Below are 27637 nucleotides of genomic sequence, written 5' to 3' on the forward strand. Positions count from 1 at the left end.
GGACTGTCAGACAGCGTAGCAAGACAAAACCAAAACAAACCACAAACCAATCAGATTTGAGTAAGGGTGGGAAATAGATTTGCCAGAGAATCTCTCTTTCTCATGGCAAGGTGGGTGAGTATATTTACATGAAACCTTATGTTATGAAGAGATGTCACACAATGCATTGAAGAAGTATGCAATTCATACAATATTGACTTGATAGCAGTGCTAATTGTGGGTTGGGACTGAGTTGTAATCAAACTAACAATATTGATCAAACCCAGCAATTAAGCTTCGATACAAGCTGATTAAAGGATAAATATACCCTATCCAGCAGCCACACCACCCTGCATCCTTCTGCTGGCTTGTCTGGGAGGCTAGGCAGGGTATGCCTTGGTTAATCCCCGGGGGGACCAAAACAGGCTGCTGGTGTGGTGATGGAGGACCAGTAGGTGGCACTCCTCCCTCTGGTCTACGGACCCCAGGGCAGTGAATGGATAAATTCCCAATCTGTCCCTCATGCTATCATGGCAACCTAATCATCCACTGCTTTCAATTGGGCCATCCATCTCCTTTCCCCTGCAACTATTTCCCAGGTTGTTGCTGTAAATTGTTGTTCTCAGTGAATTTATCTGGTAAAATAAGGGTTACATAAAAGTTCTGATATTTTGAACCAAATCTATATTTTTATGTAAATGGCATGTTGTAAAAGGCTACAGACTTTTTTTGTGATTTCGTGTTGAGAAACTTACACCAGCGACACCCTCACCAGTCTACAATGGAAAGAAATAGGGGCAAAGGTGAAACCGTGAACAAAGGCACCAAAACTGCTCAAATGCGTCGTTTTTGAAACTGCAAAGCTCCTAGTATAGTGATGCAGGATGTTAGATGTTGTACATAAAAAAATGTGTCGATTCAAACTGTTATATTCCGTTTTTCATTGCAAGGTGCAATCCCTTAAAACTCTGTTGAGGGCACATGTAGGGTCTCTGTTTGACCACATGAGGGAGACATTGACACAGTAAATCAAAATGTTCCCAGTCACTTCACAATTCAACTGTTTTTATTTTTTTATTTTATATTTTATTTGTACGAACAAAATAAATAGTCACATCTCGCCAAAGCGCATTACACACTACAGGGCCGAGTCAAACCATGCAGTACTGATTCTGGCATTTTCTCTTCACATTGTCCTTTCCAACAATGTTATTGTTTACCAACTATGGTCGATTCGTAACCAGGCGACCACAGTCCAGCTCAACACGTTTCGGCTCTGCAGTGTGATTAGGGTACTACGTCTGATTTCATTACTATTATTCTGGGAAATGGAATAACTTACGTTAAGCAAACGAGCATGGAAGACACAAATGTAAAGTGACCATCAGTCATACACAGCATTGGACAGTAGGCCTGAATGGGATTGGATAATACAGCGTATCACAATGTTGTCTTTGACAGTGTTTCGAGAAACAATGTTTTTAGAAAACAACATTATTCAAAGTTTAAAGTGCAAAAATGTACTGGCTGCCATTAAACTAAATTAAACTTTCTGCAGTATTTGAATCTCCCACTGGACTATGTCCCACCACATCCTACTTATTTGAAATGTATTATTTTGGGCAACTTTTCTCACTATTTTGCTCAAGTAGAATGGGAGTTGATAATGGCCTATCCAACCAATAGGCTATGGTAGGCTCTGGTTATTTAGTCTACTGTATATGATGATCCAACTAATTGTTTAAAATGAAATCACATGATGCTGTTTTTTTCCCATTCATTTGGGATTGAGGCCTACAGATTTGTTCGAATAACAGGACCCACAGATGGTTTGGAATATGGACATTAATATAACATTAGATAATTATTTGGTAAATGATATACACAAATACATGTTTCTCTCAGTTCCTGTTATAAACTGAATGCCATTTCAGTACAATAAGAGCTTGAAATAGCCTTTGTCAGCACATGACTAGAGATAAGTGAGACATACACACACACACACACACACACTCAGGCAGTGTGTAGTCTTTACTACTGTAGAATCGATTGAAAGTCCTTCATCTGAGAAGCCCTGTGAGTGTTTGATTCTTGCTAACAGTCTCTAGTTATCCCCTTCAGCAACAGAAACCAGGATCCACTGTATCCACAACAACAACATAGTACAATGTACAGTATGTGATATGAGAGAGACAGGTAATTCACTATTAGATATATTAGGTACTATTAGGTATTCACTAGTAGATAACATAATCTGCTATGAAAGGGATGTAAACAGATTTGGTGGAGACATTCATGTGCTATCTTATTATTTACATAATAATAAGTGTCTGATACAATGACAGTGCTCTTTGATCTTCTATTTGTGAATGGTGATAAATGCCCCCCTCTCTCAACCCGGAACACTTATTTACAGTTGAATGAGCATGCCTGATGGACGTCCTGAGGATATAGCAAATTTCTATTTGCCTCCATATAATATTGTGTGCTAGCTAAAGGTTCTGTTAAAACAGCAAAACATACTCGTGACCAAATTTTGTTCACTTTAATGTCTAATGTTCATGTGCATAGTTAACAACACATAGACTTGAGTCATTGACATCAGGTATCGTACCATGATACCACGTACTCCTCACAATTTCTTGTGACTCATGCATGGTCATAGCATATTGGGATTCCTAATGGAATATAGGATCTGGTATGATCGAGTGTCTGTCACACAGGGATGAGCAAATCCTTATCAATCATTAATCATATTATATATTTTGGAGTCAGATATAACGTAATATTAACTTGTGTTAGTTGGCCATGTGACCGCTGGTGTGTCGAGTCCGTTTTATCATGTCCATAACCATCTGAAGTTTACTTGGGAATAAAGGTACATTTGTTTTAGCCCTATTACCTCCAGTTGTCTCTCTTTTTACGAGTCTTGAGGGACAGGTAATTCACTCGTACATAACAACATAATCTGCTGGGGAAACAAAAGAAAATCAACTATAGTTTTGGTCTAGATTGTTGTCTCAGAGAAATTTGTGGTATCAAAGTTCTGCATCCAAAACTGGGTGGAAGAAATGGGACCATCGAAAGCACATTCAAATTGTGGCTGAGGGCCTGGGCCAATGGCATCAGTGCAGATAGTGATATCTTTGATAATAGTGTCCTCAAGCCTGGTAAGGATCCACTTCCTTGACTGTTACTGAACACTGTAGTTTCGTCCCAACAACATTGAATGTTCTCCTTTCCTCCTCACTTTTTCCTCAGGTCCCCTGATCTGCCATTCTGATTTCACTGGGCGGTCCATCTCATTTCACATCAGTGGCCATGATGTAAAGGAGCAGAATGGAGGTTTTTCATGACTGTTGGGACGCAGACCCTCACAGAGGCTAGTGTGTGCTGCAGTGTCCTAGGTGACTCCTGGGACTTCCTGCTTTCTGGCCAATGGCAGTGAATATTATTGGCTCAGCATACAGTTCTGGGAGGGGTCGGTAGAGGTTATTGGCCAGTTAATAAGCATATTGTTCAAATATGAGTAGTTTAAGAGGAAGGATGTCCACGGTTAGCCAGCTCAGCTAGCACCCCTCCTCTGCTTTGGTAGAAGAGTCTGAGGTGTCCTGACTCTTTTCAACATCCTCTCCTTCGCCTGAGAGAGAGACAGAGTGAGTGAGGGAGGGAGGGAGGGAGGGAGGGACAGAGGGAGGGAGGGAGGGAGAGAGGTGTTTAAGCACAGCTAATCAGGGTGCAAATCCATTTCTTCTTTAGCAAACTTGTCATTTTAAGATACTACCACTCTTCAATGACATTAAGACTCTCACCAGATTTGTTAATGCTGAGCTGAGCCAGGTCCTGTGATAGGTCACTGGGTCCCTGCGCCCCCCCGGGGGCTCCTGGGATGTCGTGGATGGCATTCCTGCGGCCTGTCCGGCGTGATGCGATGAACTCGTCATATGTCGCCTCCACATCCGTCATAGCTGACACACCTCACCATAGCAGAGTCTGAGAGACACAGCACAAACCAACACACACAAACGCACAGAAATGCTACATGCAATACATACTGTAATTAAAAAGAATAAACATTTCAAGCATTTGAATGAATGCTATGAATTTAAACATATTAAATTCATAAGCGCAATGTCGGGTGGAAGCGTTGCCAAGGAGATTTAGGTTAAGCCCCACTGTTGACATAATAACACCCTATTAGGGAGCAGTTACCCAGGATGTAGTGCAAATCTGTTACTCTCTGGGTTATTTTTGGCCCCTGTCATCATCTCATCTTTCTCTCACTCAGCTGTTGCTCTTAAAATGGTGTCAGTGTGACAGCGAGACTAAACAGCCGTTACACTACATAGTTGTGAGGCTAAACACCTGGTCAGAAGCGTACTCCCAAGAGAAATGTATTCCCACCATAATATAATTAAATATTCTTAATTATTTTGCTTTCCCCATCATCCCAGAAATGGAGACAGTGTGTAAAACTGCGCAGGTTAGAAGATTTATTAGCAAAAATCGTTTTTTCAGATATATTTGTGACTGGTCACAGCCATGTTACTTCTACTAGCACACGTCTCAAATATCAAATACAAATATTTTATTACATTAACAATCTAGCTAAAATAACTGTATGCTATGGAGCTTTCTATACAATCTAGCTAAAATATGTTTGTCTCCAGATATTTTCATTGTCATGGTATTCTTTGGTTGTAATGCAATCACTTTACCAGCATATATTGAGCCAGGCATACTCAATCAAGTACTTTACAGATTTTAAACTCATATTCATTATCTCCAGCACCATACCAGTGTCTACATACTGTATGTGAAAACTTTTCTACATTCTGTAGTCAAACAAATAATAAGAAAAGGTCCTCAGGAAATAACACCCTAGGGTCATTCCATGTCAAATCAACAGACAAAAGAGGATTTCAACACCCACCATCTCAGATTGTTCTGAAATGGGTTCTGTAGTTATAACCAGATAAGATAAGTATCCCTGCATCATTATTTTGTATAAATATAGTTTCATCCCTGAGAAATAAGCTAATTGATTGTACCCAAATTGGCCATTTTCATTTTGTGGGATTCATATAATGTTCAATAGAATTCAAACCCCAAATCTGATTTGGACCAAAGTCCTACCTGATAATACTTAAGACATGGGGAATCCAAAACAATCGTCAAAAGTCCCATGAACCCTCAAAACCCCTCCTTTAGAAGATTGCTGAATCTGCCAGTATGGAATATGAGTTCTCTATGTCTGACAAGTAATAAGAAACTGCAGCTTGGAGTTTTGTTTCTTCATATTATGTAATGTAATTCTGGTTAATCTGGTAATCTGGAGGTTGCCTTGTCCAAAGGTATAAATCATTGAAGTTGTGTGTCTAATGTCCCATTATACTAGATTTCACTGTCCCTGCTATTAGGTGAAAATGCTGCAAACAAAATGAATTGTTCTCAGTGTTAATTCACAATTTAAAATGATAATGATCTATACGTGTAGAGTGAAGAGGTAAAGTGGGAACAGTTTATGAATTCAAGCCCTCTCTGCATGGCCCTGGTATGACTTTGGTCCAGATCAGATTTAGGGTTTGAATTCTGTTGAATATTATATGAATCCCACAAAATGAAAATGGCTAATTTGGGTACAATCAATTATTTTATTTCTCAGGGATTAAACTTCATTTCTACAAAATAATCATGCACGAATATGTATTGTATCTAACTACAGAAACCATTTCAGACCAATCTCCTTGTAAAAATCATGTTTCCATATAGTACTCGCCTACAGTAGCTCTGTTGTCAACTTCAGTGTCGAGGCTACAGACTGTAGACGGAATCATTGCCAATAACAGCCTATAAAAGACTGTTGTCAAAGCAACAATAACGCAATAACTATGCGCGTCAATATATGTATACATTATGCAGAATGACTCGAACATTAAACTACATTTGCTACTATTTTGTTGTAACGGTGTTGCGGGTAATGTGACAATAAAGCACAGTATAATGATCAATTTAAGGCATCTAGTATTCGCAAGACAAGTTGATGTCTAGCCGCGCAGAAAACGTGTGAGCCGTTTCAACTTGCAGCTTAAAGCCTATGAAAGCATATACAACGCTGAATCGGTGCAACAAATCAAAGCTTATTTTTGTTTAAATCTATTGGTTGGTTGGTTGGTTGCTTACCTGTTTGGTGCTGATGACTTCCAAACACACGCACACGGTCAAAAACAGAAACATGAGAGCGGTCGAGCGCTGCCAGTGGCGTCATTTGGAGAATTACAAGGACACAAGACTTAATATCGTGCAGTGCCGAGAAAAAGTAAGTGAACCCTAAACTGTTATGTGAACTGCAATAGTGGAACTCTGCCTAGTTAGCTCGGGTGTATGTAAATAAGGATTTCTTCAAAATAAAAGCGCCCACGGTAAACGTGTTTAAGCATTTAGAAATACTAAATGTGGATCCACAAATTATAAGTAACTATATCTGTGAATAAATATTTAATCCTCTCAATGTATGATTTGTGTTTTTAAGGATTTATAATTACTAATATTATAATTACTAATATTACTAATATCCGGGGCACCATTGAAAGCATCCTGTTCAGCTGCATCACTGTGTGGGGCGGTAGTTGCACCGAACACAGCAGGAAAGCACTGCAACGCATAGTGAACACAGCTGGTAAGATCATTGGTGCCCCACTCCCTTCCCTGCAAGACACCTGAAGGACCGGAGCAGGACCGAGTGTGTTGAAAACCACCCCGAAGTGAAAACTAGGGCTTTCATACTCTATCAGATTCTCCTCGTCCGGAGCTCACACTCTGATTGAATTCTGACTGTCGGCCTCGCCACACTAGTACAACGGAGGACCTTGGCGGACCTTTGTTTGTATAACAACAGCTCTGGCGGATAGAAGAACCCTGGGGCCCTGGGGGGCTTCTCTAAATTTCACAGGCAGAGTAGGGACAGACTGATTTTTTATCATTTTTTTATCATTTTTTGAATACTAGCATTTTACCATATAATCACTCTGCCTGTAATGCTGTAATGTTTTAAGCCGAAAAAGAATTGCAAGGCCACTTCTTATTGTGGACTTGCAATTATTTTCTATTTTCGTAACATAAAAATCTAGGCCTTTCTCAAAGTTAACATCTAGTACATATGGTACACAATTATCATTAGCCCACATGAATTATACAGTTAAACATTAATATGGTGGCCTACTTCAGTATCAGTTTAACCGTTATCACTACAAGGTCCAACTAGATATGTTGACCTGGAGTCATACACTACCTTTATAATTTCTTTTGTTAAGTTTTGCCTTTTGCACATACTTGAACTCATTTATCATTAACCTATTGTATATTTGACTCAACTTATCATAAATCAGTTACACCCATTTGAATCAACTTATCATTAATCAGTGGTTATACACTTTTGATTCAACTTGTCATCAATCAGTTACACATCAAACTGGGTCATTTCATAGATCAAATCAAGGAAGGACACTTCTCCTCCATAGGCCATTCCTGCTGTGCTTAACTGGGTAACGTTGGGAATGGTGTTTAGACCATACTAATCTCGGCCATACTAATCTCGCCCTCGGCGACAGGACCCATCCTCATCCATCCTGATCCTGCTCGTCTGTTCGTGGTGGAGGTGGATGCCTCTGATGCGGGAGCGGGGACGATCCTTTCCCAGCGGAACGAGAAACTATGAAGCATATGAAGCACCTGTAAACTTGAAAACTTGGCAAACCCCAGGAAACATTGAACTTGCTTGAGAGAGCCAGTTGGAGACCGCTTTGACCATTTGGATGCCTGTGGTAGAGATAATGTGAGAGACTTACTGGACACGTGGAACTAATTTCTCCAACTTGATGTATAACTGACTCAGCAGGAGGCGTCTAAGGACTCGGCAGACATGCAGGATGTGTTCCGGGAGGGTCTTGGAGAAAATCTGGATATCATCAAGATAAACGAAGGCGAAGCAACTTAACATGTCCCTAAGAGTGTCATTAGCCAATGCCTGGAAAGCTGCAGGTAAGTTCGACAAACCGAATGGCATGACCAAGTAGTCATAGTGGCCATTAGGGGTGTTAAAGGTTGTTTTCCACTCATCCCCCTCCCGGATTCTCACCAGGTTGTAGGCGTTGCAGAGTTCCAGTTTTTGGTCTGAGGCAGTCAGTCTGGCAGGTCTATCCCCAGTCCAGTAAGTGTCCTGTGGCCCAAAACAATTGTGGGCTATGTCGCACAAACCAGGGGTGCACTAGAATAAGGGGGTTCTCAGGAGCAGTGATCAGCAGGAAACAAAGGGTTTCTGAGTGGTTCTCCCCGACCTGTAGGTGAATGGGTCTGGTCTGGGAGTCTACCTGGCCGGAACCATTGGGACGTCTGTCGAGGGCTAGTATCTGCAGAGGGAGGGGCATTCCATGCAGGGGATTTGTAGTTCCTTGACAAGGTGTTGGTCAATGAAGTTACCAGTGGCCCCGGAGTCAATGAAGGCTTGAAATTGGTGCTGACGGTTGTTCCAGTACAGAGTTACGCGTAGTAGTAGACTGTGATTAGGTGGTCTGGGAGTCAGTGCACAGCTCATCAGGGTCTCCCCTTGTCCAGGCCAGCTTCTGCATTTCCCGTCAGCTCCAGGCATGTAGAATGGAAATGGCCGGGGCCTCCATAGTAGAGACAACAACCTTGGTGCCGAGTTGCATGGGCTCCTCAAGGCTTGCCTTGGGAAACTGGAACACTGGGGTGCTGTCGAGGTGGCACTGTCACACTCAAGGATGCGGTTGTCGACCTTGATTGCCATAGTTATCAGAGACTCAAAGTCCTCTCCCAGATCACAAGGAGCAAGTTCATCCTTGATAGAGGCAGACAGACCATGGTGGAAGGCGGTGATTAATGCTTCTGGATTCCACCTACTCTCTCTCGCCCTCTAGTGATCAGAGGGAACCATGAAATAAATCATTGAAATTTACTGAAATAATGAAATTAGTTTAGATGTATTTCTTAATCATAATGTGATGTTTCCTTTTGACCAAGTATTTTTTCCATATTTTCCATGTTGCCAATATGTAAGCAGATTTTTGGTAATGCATTGATTCTATTGACTACAACCACACTATTTAAATTAGGAGCTGTTTGCAACGAGAACCAACCATTCAACAACACCGCATTATCACATTCTTCAGATCATCATTCATTAATCTGACCAACGCCTTTCAGATTATCATTCATTAATCTGACCAACGCCTTTCAGATCATCATTCATTAATCTGACCAAGGCCTTTCAGATTATCTGTTCCACCCAGCTGTGCTTCCAGTTGCCAACATGAGAGAAAGCAGAATGCTCAGAACACACTGCAGCCATTGTTGTTGTCTATGTGTTTCTCTCCCCTCTCTCTGTCTCTCTGTCTGTGTGTGTGTGTGTGTGTGTGTGTGTGTGTGTGTGTGTGTGTGTGTGTGTGTGTGTGTGTGTGTGTGTGTGTGTGTGTGTGTGTGTGTGTGTGTGTGTGTGTGTGTGTGCGCGCGCTGCGTAAGTGGTTAGTCTATAAGATAGTGACCTGCTTGTTTAAGGGGCTCAGCCAGGAAGCAGCATGTTTATTGTAGCCTAATGGCACCATGTGAAAGAGTCCATTCACACATGTGTTCAATGTGGCAGCTTGGCTGCTCAACTCAAGTGTATTGACAAAGGACAGAGGGGAGAGAGTTCTTCACTCTTGTTTTTTTAAATAGACTACAAACAGAGATAGAGTTCTTCATGGCCTCCAGGTGTGTGGACATGGAAAAACACAGGGTCTGTAATTGAGTTGTGTTTGAGTGTTATTGTTGTTCTCTCTGATGCATCCACAGTAACCCCTAATATCATGTATTCACTTTAGCAAATTGTGAATAGGCCTACAACTGCTTTAGTAGTTAGCATTGATTTTCATTTTTCATTCTTAATCAGACAGATGGTAAGGGTGAGAGTGTTATCTCCCATGCCCAGCCCACGCTCCACCTGCTGTTGAAAAAAAACAATGCACTCATTCCAGCCGCACAGGAATGGCCAATGAAATGCTCGGATGTTGGGATGTACTGCGGCTTCCCAGACAAGCCAGTTGCTAGTGGCAGCATCAGCGACAGACAACAGTGATGGAGGAATTTGAGGGTGAGAATTTTGTATTTAATGCAAGAGGAGATGTTACAGATAAACCGCGACTGTTTGCACTGTTAATGCTATTGTTTTAATACCAATTCGTGTTTTATGTCTGTTTTCGGGAATGTACATTGATAGCTAGCTAGCTACATAACTGACTGCCCGACCGCTTTTTGGTGTCTAGCCAAAATACTAGGGCGGAGGATGATGCAGCCTGGTTTAGGTGTTATCCAAACATGAACTGTCTTAGAGCAATAGAGAAATATTGGTCTTAGAGCTAGTTCGTAATAAATGCTCTTCTTAACTGCCCTCTTAGATCATAAGCAAATGATCGATTAGTTAGCTATCTAACTGGCTTTGTTGTGGTGGGTTTGTACCGTATCGAATTGCTGCTTGCCTTCTTCTAATCCATGGAAGGTTCCATGTTATAACATCAGCTGTTTTAATTAAGCAATAATCAATAAGGCCGTGCTTTATGGTAAATAATGTCACAGCTGAAGGGCGTTGGTAGGCCAGACGCGAAGCGGAGGTTGTCAATTATCAGTGAAATTCATTCAATGTGTTTTTCAAAAACTACTGGTAATAAGCTCCCAATAGAGAATACATAATGCTAGGCATCATTAAGAAGTATAATGTTGGAACAAGCAATAAGCTACCTAGTCAGTTGCATCCATATATATTTTCAGAGCATATCTTTATAGAGATGTTGAGCAGTCGAAATAACCATCTACTCTGGGAGCTAGGCTTGTATCCTATCCTTATCCTTGTATTACAAATGTATCCATTACCTATACCCTAGGCAACCCTATATCTTCTGAAGGACTAACTATAAATGGTATTTTGGCTAAATCTGACACATTACAAATAGCCTAACCTCGTTGAGAACAAGCTGGGGATATTTGTTTTAACAGAAAGTAGCTACGAAGGGGTGGGTCAAACCAGTCAAGTCGTGATTATAGTGATTTAATGGTGCCACATTCAAAATTACTTTAATTGCATTTAACAGATTTTAATTACAAAAATACATAAAACTGGTAAATTGTTACATTTATTATTTAATGTGGTGGGTTAGGGTTAGGGCTGTGTGTGCTCTCTGGGAATCACTGGCATAGTAGTGCCGGGTCAGAGTGCAAAAAAACTAATCTAATCTATCCAATCTTTTACAGATGCAGAGTCCCCTCCCAATGAGGAGCTGACTCCATGTAAAATCTGTGGAAGGAGCTTCTTCCCTAAAGTTCTGGTAAGTCCCACTGCTGGCTCCGATGACTGATGACACACACACATACAGCTGTAAATCACACGTGTGTTGTTAAGATCATGCCCTCTTAAGACATACACACACAGCTGTAATATGATCACTGTAGCAACAAGATAACACGTCAGACTACGTGCTTCACTTAGGCATTCATGTATTTAGTACCTCACATGCATATGACACACAACAGCATTCACATCCATATGGTTCCCTCACGTGTGTGTGTGTGTGTGTGTGTGTGTGTGTGTGTGTGTGTGTGTGTGTGTGTGTGTGTGTGTGTGTGTGTGTGTGTGTGTGTGTGTATGCGTGTGTGAGACACAGAGAGAGAGATTTAAACCGTATTTTGTCATATTGTAGTCCATGAACTTACTTCCGGTTCAAGCTGAGAAATCCAATTTATTTTTCCCATCTGGGAATTATTCTAAGATAATGTAAGCGTTGTGTTACATATAGGCGTACAGTTTCTTGTACGTTTTCTTTACTGATTTACTCGCGTTTGGTTCTGGTAGCGGTTTCTCAATTATTTCGTCTCTAAGTCAAAACATGAAAATCAATAAGCTGTGTTAGGACTGTAGATAGCCAAGTCAAGACAACTCAAGACTAATCAAACACTAGTTAAATGGACAAGAAGCTTATATGTTACACAACACTTATATTAGCTGTTTGAAAAAAAACAGATGGGAAAAATGAATGGTGATTTTCGTCTTGAACCGGAAGTAAATGCAACAAGCTCAAACAAACTACATTCTGATGGCACACGTCTGAAATCTATTGTCATCCCTCCCTGTAGAAGAAGCATACTCCCATCTGCCAGAAAGCAGCTGCTAAGAAGAGGAAGGTGTTTGACTCCGGCAGACAGAGAGCAGAGGGCACGGACATCTCCACTCTCAAACCCATCAAACCAAAGGTGAGGGGAAGAACAGACCTAAGGGTTTTAGCTCAAAAGCCATTTTTTTGCAAAGCTGTGGCTCTCAAATGGGAAGATATCTGATCTCAAGCTATAGGATTGACTGATCAACAGATAGATGAAAGTAATATGACAAAAGCTCCCCTGATCATTCAATATTTTTTTCCGACATGCTACAGCGGCGCCCAATTTAGCTGCACATTAAGAAAACTATATACTTTCGGCTTATAGTTGCTTCTGTAGTTGCTGGCTAGTTCCACATAGGCTACAGCCTACACAGTAAATCCATGCACACTTTATTGGAAAGCTGACTACGGACTATCTTCTATGACATTACCATGTCTAATCAATGACAAATGAGGCTAAATCAGCTGAAAGTTTATACAGTCAGTCTGTTGGAAAATTCATCCAGTTGCCATACGTTCACAATAAGCTCTGCTAGTTGAGAGAGCCATTGGCTCGGCCAGCTTGTATGTTTTGCACTTTACCGCATGTTTACTGCAAACCCTTAGGCTACTATGCTGTACTACTTAGATGGTTTAGGCAGCTAGCGGTGGTGCACCTGTCTGCTGTTTGACAGACAATGAGTCAAAAACTATAAAAAATTAACTTCAACTGTCAATAGGGGATTTGTCCATTATCACTGGCTGGTACACTTTTGTTTACTATCCCCCAAATATTAAATAATGTTGCCAGTAAGTAGGCCTCTTCCTTTAAGGTCCTTGTCAGGAACACAAGCATATTTATGTTGTCGGCTTGAGGCAAGACAGGGGTAACAACGTTCCCCGCTGTACTATAAACTCTCTCCGAGGCTGTGCATCTAGCATTCTAGCTAGTGGGAGCTTCAAAGGGATAGTGCATTTCTTAAGGGAGAGAGCGTGCGCAACTATCTCTCCCTCAAAATACGCTCGTCCTTGTGTAACCATGTAACCGCGTAACCGCCACAGCCCTAGTTAGTGATTTGTTATACAAACTTTCTTCAAACTTTACATCAACTTTCAATTTGTATTTCAGTCACACAGTTCTTCCACCAGGGCTGAAAAAGTAAGTTGAATCGCCTTTGTTTTATATTTCTATGTGTTGTAGCACAACATTACTGTGTGTTGAATGAGGTATAGTTTTGGGGGGGAAAGCTTTGAACCTTAGAAGTATCTTTCTGTCTTTCAAACTTTAGCTGGAGTAACTAGACACAGATTAGGAAATCTCCATTGAGGCTGCCATTTAGTCTAGAATAAGGCTAAATCTGTGTCCACAGTACCTGTGTGTTTTACACCTGACATCACCGTGGGACATACAGTGCCCTGCGTAAGTAAAGGCACAGTGAAGCAATATGTACACAAATACCATCAAATAAAAGCTGAGAATCTCTACTTTAACCTAATAGTAATTGTTTGATTTCAAATCCAAACTTTTGGAGAACAGAGCCAAAAGAAGAACAAATGCTTCACTGTCCCATTACTGACGCAGGACACTGTAACTGTTGTTTTCAGTTATACAAATAGTGCAAATCCCATAAAAGTTGTGAGAGACCATGTCTACCTGTGAGAGTAAAAAAAAAAAGAAAAAGTATGATTAATAACGGCTTTAAATGTGCATGAACTAATCCCTTCAAAATCTCTCCCTAACAGATACTTTTTAGATCACTTTTAAACAGTCCATTGTCTTAACTGAAAAGGTAATATGAAAAGCTCACTGCATTCAGAACCATTTGCTTGGTCGTTTCAGAGTAGAGCTCGTCATATAGCCTTTATCTAGGTCACAGACTGATTGACGAGGACAAGATGCCTCCTGCTTCTCCACTGCTTTTGAACCGCACTGCCTGACATGCATTTGTATGGCAACAGAAAAGGAAGCAATGCTTCATGTTGTCTTGGGGACTACTCCGAGTTCCCTACTGTCACTAGCCCCTCCCCCCTCAAAACCTCATATAGCCACTAGCCCCTCCCCCTCAACACCTCTCATACAGCCACTAGCCCCTCCCCCCTCAACACCTCTCGTACGGCCACTAGCCCCTCCCCCCTCAACACCTCTCATACAGCCACTAGCCCCTCCCCCCTCAACACCTCTCGTACGGCCACTAGCCCCTCCCCCCTCAACACCTCTCATACAGCCTCCCACTAGCCATCTGGAGGATGTGGAGGTGTATGCAGCATGATGGATCCACTGACCCCATCTAGCCTACCAGAGGACGAGGCCATGGAGCTGGAACCATGTCCCATCCTTTTTGATTTACATGGTGTTAAGGAATAGGGCCTGGGGTCATTATTTCAGTCTGTGAAAATGAATGGTTAAGACTTATTGTTGACGTTTACTGGTCATCAAAGTGTTACGCTGAAACTACACTAACACCGAAGCGAGAGCGTACCGTCATAGCTCCGTTACCACAGTGTTCAGGCTGCTGCACCAAGAGCGAGACGAGATGCACTGCCACAAACGTTGATCTGACGACAAAATAGGCTGTATTTCATAAAGGGAAGTTATCTGTAAATGATTTTGCATACACATAACTGGAGGCTATATTCTTGAAATCTTAACAACTTATCTGTAATTTCAATTATTGAACAATTGCGTCAATACTGTTTATCTTTTTTCAATACAAGCCTAAAATGCGATACCATATCTTTCAATGTGTGCAGGGTGATTTTTGCATTTTCCTACTTAGTTTTAGGATGATTGAGATTATTTGTTAATTTATATTTGATATTATGTGCTTATTTCTCTGCATCTATGCCTCTACAACGCTCTTGCAGCTGAAGAAAATAGACTTGACGCGTAAAACTATGCTGCTTCAAGTGAGCCTCACTTCGCAGACGTGCTGCTTTTGCATGCTGTCTAGCATGTCTCATAGATCGTGAGTTGTTAAACTGAGCCTATAGGTTACAGAGACGTTACGGTGCCGTAATGGCGTTAGTATAGTTTGGCCGTTACAATCATTACCGCGTTGTCCCCTTACAGGCAGTGCCCCCTAAGAAGCCATCTAACTGGCGTAGGAAACACGAGGACTTTATCGCCACCATCAGAGCTGCTAAAGGCATCACCCAGGTTATGAAGGATGGAGGGCCCTTACCCCCTCCTCCTCCACCATCCTACGACCCAGGTAAATGAAGTTTACGTAGGTTCAGTCAGGGCACTTTAAGGAGAAAGGCTGAACCCACTTATCAAAGAAAGCAACACATCGCATGTTCATGGGACTATAACTATAACTTAAAAGTTATGCAACTCTCAACCATGGTTAAAAGTGTTTTCGCCACTGGCTAAGCGAGTACATTTGGGTCGTCCCACCTACCCCCCAGCTCCCACCTGCAGGTTTGCTCTGTTTTTTTTACCTACGTACGGGGGGGTTGAAAAGTCTATAGGCTCCCTACCTTATAATATTGTATTTAATGTTGTTTAACTTCAGGCAGGGAGCTATATCAGAACGGAGCCATCCAATTACGCCAAACCTAATGTATTACCATTTTCATTCAACTTAAAACGACGCAAGTGTCCTGACTAAACCAGCATTATAGCCCTCCACCCTCCTACTGTATGACCCAGGTAACTAACCTCATAGTGGGCCATTGTTTAAAAGGTTCATACTGCTGTCACAATGATGGTCCATCCCAATGCCACTGCTGCAGCAGACACAAGTTGTGAAGATGTGTGAAGTGTTGCCGAAAGCCACCACAAGATGGTGACAAGAGCTGTCAAGGATGTTTGAAAAGAGAATGGTTTGCCTTATCAGCTTGCCTTATCAGATGAACTTGATTTTGCCAATCTATCTTAGCAGTGCATGAATTACAGAGATGAAGAATGGAAACGGTTCAAATATCAGGTTATTTCAACAAGCAATGGGACCAATTCCTATCTACTCTGATACTGTCAACACACATTCTCTCACAGTGCAGATAAGCAGGGGAAATGTTTTAGCTCAATCTGACATGAATAATGCAACGTATTGATTACAGAATGAAGAATTTTCATGCAAGGATTTTGGGTTTCAGTGGGATTGAGACTGTCTAGAAAAGTAGCCTACAGTTGTTAACATTAAAAGCTTCATAATATAATTTTCAGCAGGGGGGCAAGGGCAGGCTTCTCTCATCCACTCAATGTAAAACACTGAAACAGTGAAGTGAAGAGCTACTGTTTCACATCAAGCCCATCCATTACATTGCTCAACGATGCTTGCATTGCTAAGGTGAAACACCTAAAATAAAATGTGTGGAGAAGGCCAGTTTACTGCCACGGTACCTTGCAATACTGTCGCTCAAGCAGGAACCTTTTAAACTCTGACCTACTGTATAGTCCTCCACCCTCCTATGACCCAGGTAACTAACCTTATACCCCCTCAACCCTCCTACCACCCAAGAGTCCTGTTGGTAGTATTGATTAGGCAAAGTTTTCATAGAGCGTTATGGGTTTTCCATCTCATTTCTCGTAACCTTCTGTTCCCAACCCTATGCCTAGATTACATCCAGTGTCCGTACTGTGCTAGGAGGTTCGGTGAGAATGCAGCTGACAGACATATCAAGTTCTGCCGGGAGCAAGCAGCCCGCCTCCCCAACAAAGGCAAGCCCCCCGCAGACGTGAAGAAACCCCCAGCACGCACGCAGGTACCACTTCATTCACTGTGCAAGTACTTGTGATCAGTCAAATTAATGTTCCTTATTTCTGCTGCCAACTTAACCTCGGTTGATTTGGTTTATTAATTTTGACGTTGGGAGTGGTAGTATTAAGTGGTCTTAATGAGTCTTGAAAAGTTATTTCAGCATATGTAGTCAAATTAGTTCCCCTGCCTTCTGCACAGCTGCTTCAGTAACTTAGCTAGCAATAGCGTGATAAATTTAACCTCCTGTGTTAGTTCTGGGCTGGGACAGTGGGGTGTAGATCACTGGTCTAATGGTTCTCACATTTAAAGATTTCATTTCACAATAATGTTGGCAACTGATTGTGTGTGTGTGTGTGTCTGTGTGTTGTCATCCACAGTTGAAGTCTCCTGTTGTTAAGAAAGTGAACTCTCCGTCTGTCCCGGCTGTCTCGTCATCCTCCTCCCGTTTACCTCAGAGGTCAGCCTCTGGCCAGCCCACAGGTAAGACCTGATCTAGGAGCTGATCTTATCCAGCTCTCCTCTGTAGTATGGAGAAGAAATGGGACACACACAGATACTGCGTCAGTCAGGTGACGATGAGAATATTTGCGTGACTGCAAGGGTTACCTCTATTTGTAGAACACTGTCTCTGTCACACACAGTTAGTAGCACCCTCTCCAATAAGCTCTATTGAAAGGACACTTAGTTAGCATTTTCTGTATTGGAACAGATTAGCAGAAATGATTTCACTACTGGCCTATGCAAACAACCTGTGTGGTAAGATGCATTTTCACCTAATCATGAAAATAGGCTGAACCATCCCTTTAAAGAGGGGCTGCACTGACTGGGTTCTCGCCTTGATTTCCCACCTGCTCGTTTTAAAAAAAATACAACTGAGAACATGATTTGTTTCTTGGAGGTGTGGTTTGATGTACCAGCCAAAGCCCAACCGTCATAATTTCTCAGGGTGAATCGGCATGTTACAATTCACTGCCAGTGATGCTCTGTTCTCAAAAATAAAAAAACCCTGAACCATGCAAATACTGGGTTTATGCTCAAAGTTATCGTTTTTACACTTTTTAGTCAATTTTGGGTCTAAAATTGATGTGTACAGTATGTAAGTATACTGTATGACTACGACTGGGGCCACAGACCGTTTCAACAGGAAAAGTTGGTTGGCTTCAGTTCCTCTTTAAGATATTTGTGTCATTGTAACAGATGACTCTCCTTCGTTCTGTCTCACTGACATCTTAATGTTTCATTACTTATGCATTAACTCTCTCTCTCTCTCTCTCTCTCTCTCTCTCTCTCTCTCTCTCTGTGTAGGGATCCCCTCTAGTAAGGGTACCTCCGCAGGTGTAGTGAGGAGTGTCTCGTCTGGGTACTCTCCCAACCGCACCTCTCCGTCTGGTCTGACAAGTCCTCCATCAGGGTATGTACAGACAGAGCCTGGGAAATCATTTACCAAACCATCATACAGTTAATACCAAGAAAGTTAACTTAGTAATAACAAAGGTAATTGAAAACTGTTCGTATTTAGATATAAAAATATATATAGATATAGATAGAAAAAAAAGATATGCTTTTGAGAAGGTTGCTAATGCCTGAGGGTTTTTGATTGCTGATACCCTACTACTTTGTGTAAATACTTACAAAGTCCTATTCAAGTTTACCTTTCAGCAATTTCATTATGGCAGCTTTTATATTGGTAAATAGGTTGCTTTTATATTGGTAAATAGGTTGCTTTTGTATTGCAGCCATGAGCAAGTATGTGGGAGCTTTAATGGCCGCCTTGTTTCTATTTATTTTTCTTGCTTGCAGCAGTCTCACATGCTGTCACCTCATTGGTTTACTTGGCTTCAATCTCTATCCCTTTGTTTTGATTGCACACTTACACAGCACCATTCTAATGTACTGTATCTGCCAGGTGAAGCTGGTGGAGGTAGAAATCGGATTCGGTAGAAATCCTCATTCTGTTCCATGCAATACAAGAGCCCCTCCTCCAATTTCTACCTCCACCAGCCTCCCCTGGTATGTGCATATTGTATCCCTTATTTCTCCTTTCTCGTCCTGTCCCCTTTCTCCTCTCACTCTCTCCTCTCCTCACCCTATCAGGGTTGGAGGTAAGACCAGGCCACTGGGTTCCTCTGGCTCTCTGAAGAACAGCCAATCAGGAGCCGGACTCAACAAGAGGAAAGTCTACAACGCAGACAACTACAACTACAACTCCAGGTAAGGGCTACATACTGTGGTTCTCAACCTCATCTGTAAGGGAACACTTTCATTTACCAGAATTAATTACCACTGCAAACACTGAAAATGATTGCCATTTTCATTTCTCTTTCTCTACCTCAGGAATGATGCAAAAAGTGGGATTGAAGTGGAGAACGGTGAAATGCAAACCAAGTTCTGTCACGAGTGCGGAACCAAGTACCCCATAGAGGGGGCCAAGTTCTGTTGTGAGTGTGGAGTCCAGAGGATGTGCATCTGAGAGAGAGTTGGAGAGAAATGAGAAGAAGAGAAAAAAGGAGGGGGAAAAAAAAGAGTCGAAAAGGGGAGAGCATATGACATGAGATGAGTGAAAAACGGCAATGGGGAAAAGAGAAACAATTCCCACTATAACCATCAATTTGTATACACTCCCAGTGAACAATAGGCTGAACAGAACCATATTTAATGTACTCTCATCACACCCTCCCTCCTCCTGTCTCTCCCCTTATCCTAACATAATGTTGTTTTCGAAGTGCAATATAATTGACTACTGATAAAAGATGAGTGTTACTTTTACAAGCAGGTTGATTGAAACATGTTAAGTTGGCAACAAGGTTACATATTCCATTGCTGTTTAATAATCATCATTCTCAAAAGCCTATTGGCTAGCGTGGTATTTTATTTCTCTCGACACGCCAGCCCCAGAGCAATGAGAGAGTAACAATTGTCAAATTAATGTGTGACTGTCTATCTTGTTTGAGTGAACTACCGAAATTCACCAAATGAAGCATGGTTCTGTTCTTGGAGTGGTGTGGACTGGGTCGTTGGGAGAAATAGAGCTTTCAGGAAACTCAACATTTTTTGTATTACTTTAGAGAACGGTTTTAAAGCTAACATTTCCTTGCAAGGACCGGCAAGTCCTGTTATGTCCACACACTTTGTACTACAAATGTGTTATTTATTTTCGTATTACTTTTTTTCATTTGATTTTAATTGTATGAGAAACAACTCACTCATTTGTGGTTTTGTAAAAAAACCTTTTTATGTAACCTTAATGTGTTTTCTTCTGTGTTTATTTCGAATCAGTATTGAATTGGACACTGGTATTTCAGTAACAGCTCTGGTAACAGCACTAAGGAGTCTGTTTCCCTGTATTTGTCACCTCAAGCTTGCTCTTTCTGTGTTCAGTGTTCCTCACATCTAGTCCTGGGGGCTGTTTCAGAAAGCATGATTAATGAGTTGGCCTATTAAATAAGATATACAGTTTCCTGCGTAAGTAATGGGACAGTGAAGCACATCTTTTGGCTCTACACTCCAAAATGATTGAACTTTTGTGGTCTGGAATAGAAAGGGGACCGGGAGTGAAGGGCACTACCGTACGTGTTCAGTACAATCACAATCTCCCTCACACGTTTAGTCAGACTGTAGAGAGATACAGTTATTCTATGGGTATTGATAGTACTCAGACGGACTATAAACTGTAGCTGATATCTTCATGTGTTATGTTGAAGAACTTGCAATGACTATAGTAGAGCCCTGATGCAAGCTATAACGTGTGCTGAAGCGATGATTCTTACTGGATATGCTAAAACATGGACCACATTTAATGTCATCTACTTACTACATATCCATCATCAATAAACATTATGTAGAATCTGTGGTGTGTGATGAACATTTATGTTGAGTGTGTGCATCAGAGACAACTAAGATAAAAGCTAAGTTGAACCAGATATTTTAAAAGCCTCTTAGGTTGTCCATGGTGAATACAAGGTTGGTTGTTTGTTGTATTACAGTGCCTTCAGTAAGTATTCATCCCCTGGAGGGTTTTTTTCCACATTTTGTTGTGTTACAACTGAACTTTAAAATAGATTTAATTTAGATTGTTGTTGTCACTGATATACTCAAAATATCCCACAATGTCAAAGTGAAAATATTTTTTTAGAAATGTTTACAAATGAATTAAAAATTAAAAGCTGAGATGTCTTGAGTCAATAAGTATTCACCCTGTTTGCTATGGCACACTAAAATTAACTCTAATGCAAACATTTCAACAAGTTACTCAATCATAGGGATTGAGATAGGGATTGAATTGAGTCCATCTGACTGCACAGATAATAGTTAATGTGATTTTGGAATGAATATATGAAGCTTGCTTAAGTTCAAGCAGGACACTTGAGTCGAATGGTGATGGGCAGCTGATTCACACGTATGCAAAAACATCCATCACGTGGCCATTTTGTGTAGATCAGTGACAAAAAAAATAGATTACATCTCTTTCAAGGTCAGGTTGTAACACAACAAAATGTGGAAAAAGTCCATGTGGGTATGAAGCCACTGTATATAGCTTGAAAGAACACGCACACCAGAGTGTATATGCAGTTGTCAAAAATGAATATACATATATATATATATATATATATATATATATATATATATATATATATATATATATATTTGCATTAGATAATATACACATGGGTCGGTGGAACAGCCTTCTATTGCAGTGGAGGCTGGTGGAGGTAGAAATCGGAGGACGGCTCACTGTAATGCATGGAATGGAATGAGGAATGGTACCATTCTTGACTCTGTTCCATGGATTACAGTGAGCCTGTCCTCCGATTTCTACCTCCACTAGCCTCCACTGCAATAGAAGTAGCATCTGTATTGTTTCACAGTTACATAAAGGCATGATCATTTTAAAATGATGTATGATACAAAGCCTAGTGTGAGTGTTTCAGCATGACAAAACCATCCCGTACAAAGCTTGAAATTGAGGCAAGCGCTGTACGAAAGCAACGGTGACCACAATGTGACATCCAAAAGCACCAGAGCCCAAAACCACTTCCAATAGGGAGGGATATTTGCCATGTTAGACAATCAAGATAAGCAACATCAAATCTCTGTAGTCGTAAGTGAAAAGAAATTACATTTAAACACTGTCTAGTCACACCCTGATGAAGGCAATTTAGCCAAAACATTGGAAGAATAAATGGCACTGCAGTTAGAGAAGATTGTGCGACTTTAATTATACTATGTTTTGAAGCCTGCATGTCAGCCTTACATTTTCAGTTTGTTCGTTTTTTACACGGTGCTTCATATCAGTGCAACATAACAACATATCCATAAATGTTCTCTCTTTGCTTGACCACACCTACCAAGTATGTTCTTCCTTAGCACCTGTGGGAGATATTCAAGAGAAGAATTTGAATGTTTTCACAAGAACTGACCTCCAGGGATCCTATGTGCCCAGTTGGTAGAGTAGGGTAGCATTAGCAATGCTCGTTGTGAGTTGAATTTGCGCTGGGACCATAGTCGCTTTGGATAAAAGTGTCTGCTAAATGGCATACAGTACTTTTTACATTTACATTTTAGACATTTAGCAGATGCCTTTGTCCAAAGCGACTTACAACAAGTACATTTGTCTAAAGTAAGTGAATCATCTATACATCAGTCATCATAAGAAAAAAAAATCTGTGCTAGGACCAGGGGCCATTGGCAGTCACAATGCTAGAAGAAGGAAGGATTACTTTTTTTTATTTATTTTTATTATTTGCAGTAGAGAAACTGTACAGGGGGTAGTGGGGATGAAGAGGTCTTTAGGAGGGACAGTCAATATGTAGTCTGAAGAGATGTCTACGGCGTTTTCAGTCTACGGTGGAAGATAGGCAGTGGCTCTGCAGTCCTGACAGCAGTAGGAAGCTTGTTCCACCACTGTGGCACTGTCCACCAGGACAGTGAAAAGCCGTGACTGAACAGCGCGACCGTTGCATCCTCGTAGAGGGGGCGGTGCCAGGCAGCCAGCCGAGGTGGAAGAACGGAGTGATCGGGCAGGAGTTTGGGGGCTGACCATTGCTTGCAAGTAGGGAGGGGCTGTTCCCTTTGCCGCCCGGTAGACAGATGGACACCAGATGGGCAGCAGCATTCTGGATGAGCTGCAGACGGAGGTGGGGAACCCGGCCAAGAGTGCGTTGCAGTAGTCAATGTCATTCAGTTCATTCACACATTCTCTGAGTGAGCCTTTGTGCATTCATTCACAGCTGAAGATATATACCCCTCAGAGCAGATGGTGTAAGCTAAGCAGTTGCTTCCTCGCCTTACGTTATCGCGGGGGGGGCGGGGGGAGGGACTCATACAGTCAGATTGTTCAAGCTAGAATTCAATTAGCGCTCGTTGCTAACAGTGTCCATCCATCCTACCCTCTCATGTCAATGCCCCATGTTTTATAACCAGGGAGGCGTAGCAATCCTTCAGGCTGTGCAGGGACAACTGGAGCTTGCACAGCCTCCTGGTCTCTCTGGCCTCCTTTGTCATCTCTCTTCCTGGTCTTCGTCTCTTCCTCTGCTGTTGCTGATGTTGTGTGCTCTCTCCTTGGGACTTCCTCTGGGAATTGAGGGCACAGATATTTATGTTACATAGTTTTTAATTATATGAGGGTCTAAGTCTAAGTCCAATCAAAACAGATCAACTCTTGTGAGATGCAGGCAAATTCCAGCCAGAGGCCCAAGGGGGCTGCAACCCATCAGCGTTGATCACACTTTAAACAAACTATGACTTATGAAGGTTTACTGAGGCATTTCATAAACCCCTTATAAAGCCGACATAGATGCCTCATAACTCATTCATGCTATACTAAGGATCTTATAACAGGTCCTGGCACATGTGGCATAACCATTTTGCAGACATTTATTCAGCATGACATTTGCGCATGAATTATGTGTGAAACATCGATGTACGCATTATAAAAGGTGTATGAAGGCTTCACAAAGCCTTTAAAAGTTGTAATTTGTTTAAAGTGAGACCATACTGCCTCTCACCCTAACAGTATCATCACTATGATTTGATCTCACCTGTTTGGGGGGACAGGAGCTCTGCAGTGAGATTAGGATTTCACTCGTCAGACTTTCCACGGTGGCTTTAAAGTGCCCTTTGCACACCATGTTACGGATGGACAGAGTTTCCTAGAGAGCAAAACAGGCCATTTACAGTCCATTACGCTCACTGATCTCAGGTCAGTTTTGCTTCATCCTGCCTATATTGAGGTTAACATTAAGGGAGGGTAAGCTGAGAGGTAACTTGTACCTTAACAGTTTACGTGTCTGTCCTGAAGGTGCAACATTCAATATAAATGGCAGGGTGTGACATCACATCAAGGTTATTATGCATCAAATCAGTGGAGATAAGAGAAGGAGGAATAAAATAAGGTGTACAGGAAATGAGAAAGGAAGGAGCAGATAGATGTGGTTAAGTTGTAAAAACTCACTTTATCCTCCTCACATATGGGTATTCTCATCTCCTTGCCGGTTTTGCCTTCCAGTGAGTCAGTGATGTTGCAGATTTTGCCTTCCAGTGACTCAGTGACATTTCTCTCCTACGAGAGATAACAGGGGGACTCATGATGTAATGGTGCATTCCAATAATGTACTATCCGCTATCAGCTCAGCTTAGAGCAAACTCCCAGCACTACTTTCCCTTCTCAGATCAGTATGCCAGTAAGCCATTATTGCAATGGGTGGGTGTGCATCCCCTGAATGACAAAATCATGTTCTATATTCAACACAGTTCAAAGTTGTCATGGTGGAAGCCTACTTACAATGTCTTGAAGGAGTGGTAAAATGACAGACTTGTAGTCATCGATCTCTTTCTTGAAGCTCACACGGGAGAAAGCCAGAGATAGCTGGATAAAAGAAAAGACAGAGATGCCAAGAAGAGGCTGTGTGTGTGTGTGTGTGTGTGTGTGTGTGTGTGTGTGTGTGTGTGTGTGTGTGTGTGTGTGTGTGTGTGTAAGGGGGAGAGAGACAGAGATAGAGAGACGGTGTGAATGTTATTTTTAGCAGCATATGAGCCTGTTTGCACTGATGAACATCAAGGCCATAGGTCAACATTGCCCACCTGATGCGTCTTACAATACAGAAATCACAGCAATAATGTTTCCTTGTTTCTTTTCCTTTCCTACGGATCCGATTCCCGTAAATCCACACAGTAGTTCCGTTTTCCTGTTAATCCCTAGCCTAAGTTTCATTGTGACTGTAAGCAAGCAATTAAACTCTGGGAATCCCCTGAACAAACCTATTTAGAGACCGACTGGAGAACACGTTGTCAGTCACACCGCCAATGCATAGTGCACGGACACAGTTGCCGCCCGGGTGATTTGAAGGTAGGCTACATAAATACTTTATTCAGACATTTCAATATATTCTCCATTATAGGTCCATGTGATTTTTTTTCTCACATTGTGTTAACTGAATGTAATCCTTTGACTGAAGTGAAGCCTATGACAATGGAGATTAGTCTATTTTTTGGAGACACTAACAATGTCTCGACTATCAAGTCTTTAATTCGATGCGTCATTGCATTTCTTTAGGCTATTATCGGCTACAGTCGGACATAATGCTACATTACTCACCATTTGTCATTCTTGGTTCATGTTCACTTTGGACTAAACCCGAAAACTGCCACTCCCACTGTTGGCTTCATTGCTTCTCACAGATTTACAGCAGTTTCAAAGTTTGTAATTGGTCACTGTTAATACGTCTTCTTAGTCATTTCCTAGGTAAATCATAAGACTATTTGATCTTGGCTCTTGCCCACATGGACTGCACCACAAGTCTTGAACTTCCGTCATTCATTCCAATAGCTTTCACTTTCCAGTCGCATGGATTACAGTAAATGGATTACATTCCCCCACTTGATGGTTTTACAATACATACATCACAGCAATAATTTTTCCCAGGCTATCTAGGACTTCCATCTGTTCTCTGAGCTCCAATAGTGGAACTCCGCCCATCAGTGCAGCAGATAGGGTACTTTGAGCTGTATGGTGCCAGTAAATAGTCAGTAACATTTGCAATGACATCGCTTTCGATCACCTGATCCATATAAAAGGGTACTTTTGTATGGGTAAATAGCAAGCAACATGGCATCGCAATGTGCAATGACATCGCTTTAGATTCAAACTCACTTGATATGCATTCTAGAAGTGTTCCAGAGTAGAGTGGTACCAGAGATGTATTGAAATATTTGAAAAATTGGTATGTACAGTCCAGTTTATACAAATATAATAGGCATGTCTAAAATAACATGTAATCCCACCAATATGTAATTTTTAAAGCTCAAAATTACTTTTTCAAAATTGTATATACTTTCTGTTGGGTAATTTGTGGTTATTTCAGTAAAATTAAGAGAAAATACTGTGATCCCATCACTTTCCATTCATGTTTTAACTCGCGCTTTTATTCTGAATCCGCGAGAACCGGAAGTCTTAATGGAGCTAGATGGAGCGTATTAGAGTTCAGAGAACACTTGCTAACTTGTCTTAATTAATTAATTATTGTAACTGCTGACGGCAGCAGCAGAATTTATTCTGAAGTGTAACATGTGATTTTAGTTGTACCCCTGAAATACCATGGAAAGGTGCTTCGAATTGAAATTACATTTGATCTGTTTTTGAGGTATGGGGTATCAGTGATTTCAGCACCTGTATCTATAAGGAAGTCGTATGTAACGTGTCCTTCTACATCATCTATATAGAAACCACTTTGCCTGTTCTCACTACTGATCTGAGGACACCCCTATGCTTCATCTACCTGGTTCCCATTGCGGCCTACTGTGGCTTTTAGCAGTGCTCGTTCTGCCTGTTGAGGGCGGTTAGATCAGGATACTTGGTACAATGGTGCAACCGCCTTGGCATTATGCCATCTCCCTATCTGCTGCCTGCAGACTATTTCTCCCTTCCTCAATTATTTTCTACTTTTCATTTCTTCCTTCTCTTTCAACATTACTTAATACTTTTTCTTACTTTCTCTCAATGCTGTCTGCAGCATTTTCAATTTCCCTTTCCCTCACTTGTCAAATGTGATTTCTGCTCGTTTGCCTGGTTAAGCTTTTTACCCCTCACATAAAGTCATGGGGGCCCAACTCTTACTCCCACGGATCAAATTCCCAGGGGAAAAACATGCTGTTATGACTTCTTGTAACACCGCTTTAACACATGAACACTGGAAACCTAGGACACCCTCTGTAAGCTCCATTTAACTCAGCATCTGTCGCAGACATCATTTTTTAAGTGCTTTGGTCCACCTGTCAGAGGGACTCAAAGAGGTCATTTTACCAAAGCTTTCTCTTCCGCTGACACCACCTATTCTTTACAAGCTAAAAACAACACAGTGTCTTACATGCCCATTGTATTCAAAACAGTAACTCTGTATTTATCCCAGGATCCTTCTATGCTGTCCTGGTAGTCTACTATAATTCCAAAGACTGGATTAAAGGCTACTTTCTTTTCTTGTATCCTTTAATAATTCTTTGATCGTCGTTCGTCAGATTAATCAAGTCCTCAGTCTTGGCCCTACATTTTTCTGTTTAAATAAAAATATGTCACTCATTCAATTTTATTTTATTGATTGTATATTTTTCTTTTGTTGGTGAGGGAGACTCACACTCTCCTGTCACACCAGGACAATACACCAAAGGATATGGGCGCGGTCTTCCGTGCATGCTTCAAATAGAAAGTTGCATCATTTCTTAGAAAGAAGTTGGGCTGGGGAATTCTTATTTGAGCAAAGTGCATTGCAACAGCAGTCATTT

General features: G+C 41.4%; 3 protein-coding genes across 4 annotated transcripts; 1 reads left to right on the forward strand and 2 right to left on the reverse strand.

Annotated features, from left to right (window-relative positions):
- Positions 1-3450: 3450 nt before the first annotated feature.
- Positions 3451-6208, reverse strand: pkia (cAMP-dependent protein kinase inhibitor alpha). 2 transcript variants are annotated; one of them, XM_083682733.1, is made up of 3 exons: positions 6163-6208; positions 3792-3972; positions 3451-3619 (listed from the first exon to the last, which is right to left on the reverse strand). In XM_083682733.1, the coding sequence occupies exons 2-3, from the start codon at positions 3943-3945 to the stop codon at positions 3549-3551; spliced, it is 225 nt and encodes a 74-aa protein (XP_083538859.1). In that variant the 5' UTR covers positions 3946-3972; positions 6163-6208; the 3' UTR covers positions 3451-3548. The 2 variants fall into 2 exon arrangements, with proteins under 2 accessions (XP_083538859.1, XP_083538860.1); XM_083682734.1 differs by lacking the exon at positions 6163-6208 and adding an exon at positions 5763-5840.
- A 3863-nt stretch (positions 6209-10071) lies between these two features.
- Positions 10072-21025, forward strand: zc2hc1a (zinc finger, C2HC-type containing 1A). The gene is made up of 10 exons (XM_083682662.1): positions 10072-10126; positions 11281-11354; positions 12160-12276; positions 13291-13320; positions 15232-15373; positions 16723-16868; positions 17242-17344; positions 18170-18275; positions 18959-19075; positions 19199-21025. The coding sequence occupies exons 1-10, from the start codon at positions 10111-10113 to the stop codon at positions 19332-19334; spliced, it is 987 nt and encodes a 328-aa protein (XP_083538788.1). The 5' UTR covers positions 10072-10110; the 3' UTR covers positions 19335-21025.
- Positions 21026-22967: 1942 nt separating this feature from the next.
- Positions 22968-25795, reverse strand: LOC310813632 (uncharacterized protein). Its single transcript, XM_083682694.1, has 5 exons — positions 25458-25795; positions 24645-24764; positions 24315-24422; positions 23902-24012; positions 22968-23434 (listed from the first exon to the last, which is right to left on the reverse strand). Exons 1-5 carry the CDS (start codon positions 25458-25460, stop codon positions 23255-23257), a joined length of 522 nt encoding a protein of 173 aa, XP_083538820.1. The 5' UTR covers positions 25461-25795; the 3' UTR covers positions 22968-23254.
- Positions 25796-27637: the final 1842 nt, after the last annotated feature.

Source organism: Argentina silus (genome assembly GCF_951799395.1).
Source record: "Argentina silus genome assembly, chromosome: 1".
Lineage (NCBI taxonomy): Eukaryota > Metazoa > Chordata > Actinopteri > Argentiniformes > Argentinidae > Argentina > Argentina silus.

Coding starts and splice junctions, on each gene's coding strand:
- pkia (XM_083682733.1), bottom strand. CDS start 3,945: ATGACGGATGTGGAGGCGACATATGACGAGTTCATCGCATCACGCCGG. Junction 3,620..3,791: donor GCTCAGCATTAACAAATCTG/GTGAGAGTCTTA, acceptor TCTCTCTCTCAG/GCGAAGGAGAGGATGTTGAA.
- LOC310813632 (XM_083682694.1), bottom strand. Junction 24,423..24,644: donor TACCACTCCTTCAAGACATT/GTAAGTAGGCTT, acceptor TATCTCTCGTAG/GAGAGAAATGTCACTGAGTC. Junction 23,435..23,901: donor GCTCCTGTCCCCCCAAACAG/GTGAGATCAAAT, acceptor CTCAATTCCCAG/AGGAAGTCCCAAGGAGAGAG.
- zc2hc1a (XM_083682662.1), top strand. Junction 18,276..18,958: donor CTGACAAGTCCTCCATCAGG/GTATGTACAGAC, acceptor TCACCCTATCAG/GGTTGGAGGTAAGACCAGGC. Junction 19,076..19,198: donor AACTACAACTACAACTCCAG/GTAAGGGCTACA, acceptor TCTCTACCTCAG/GAATGATGCAAAAAGTGGGA.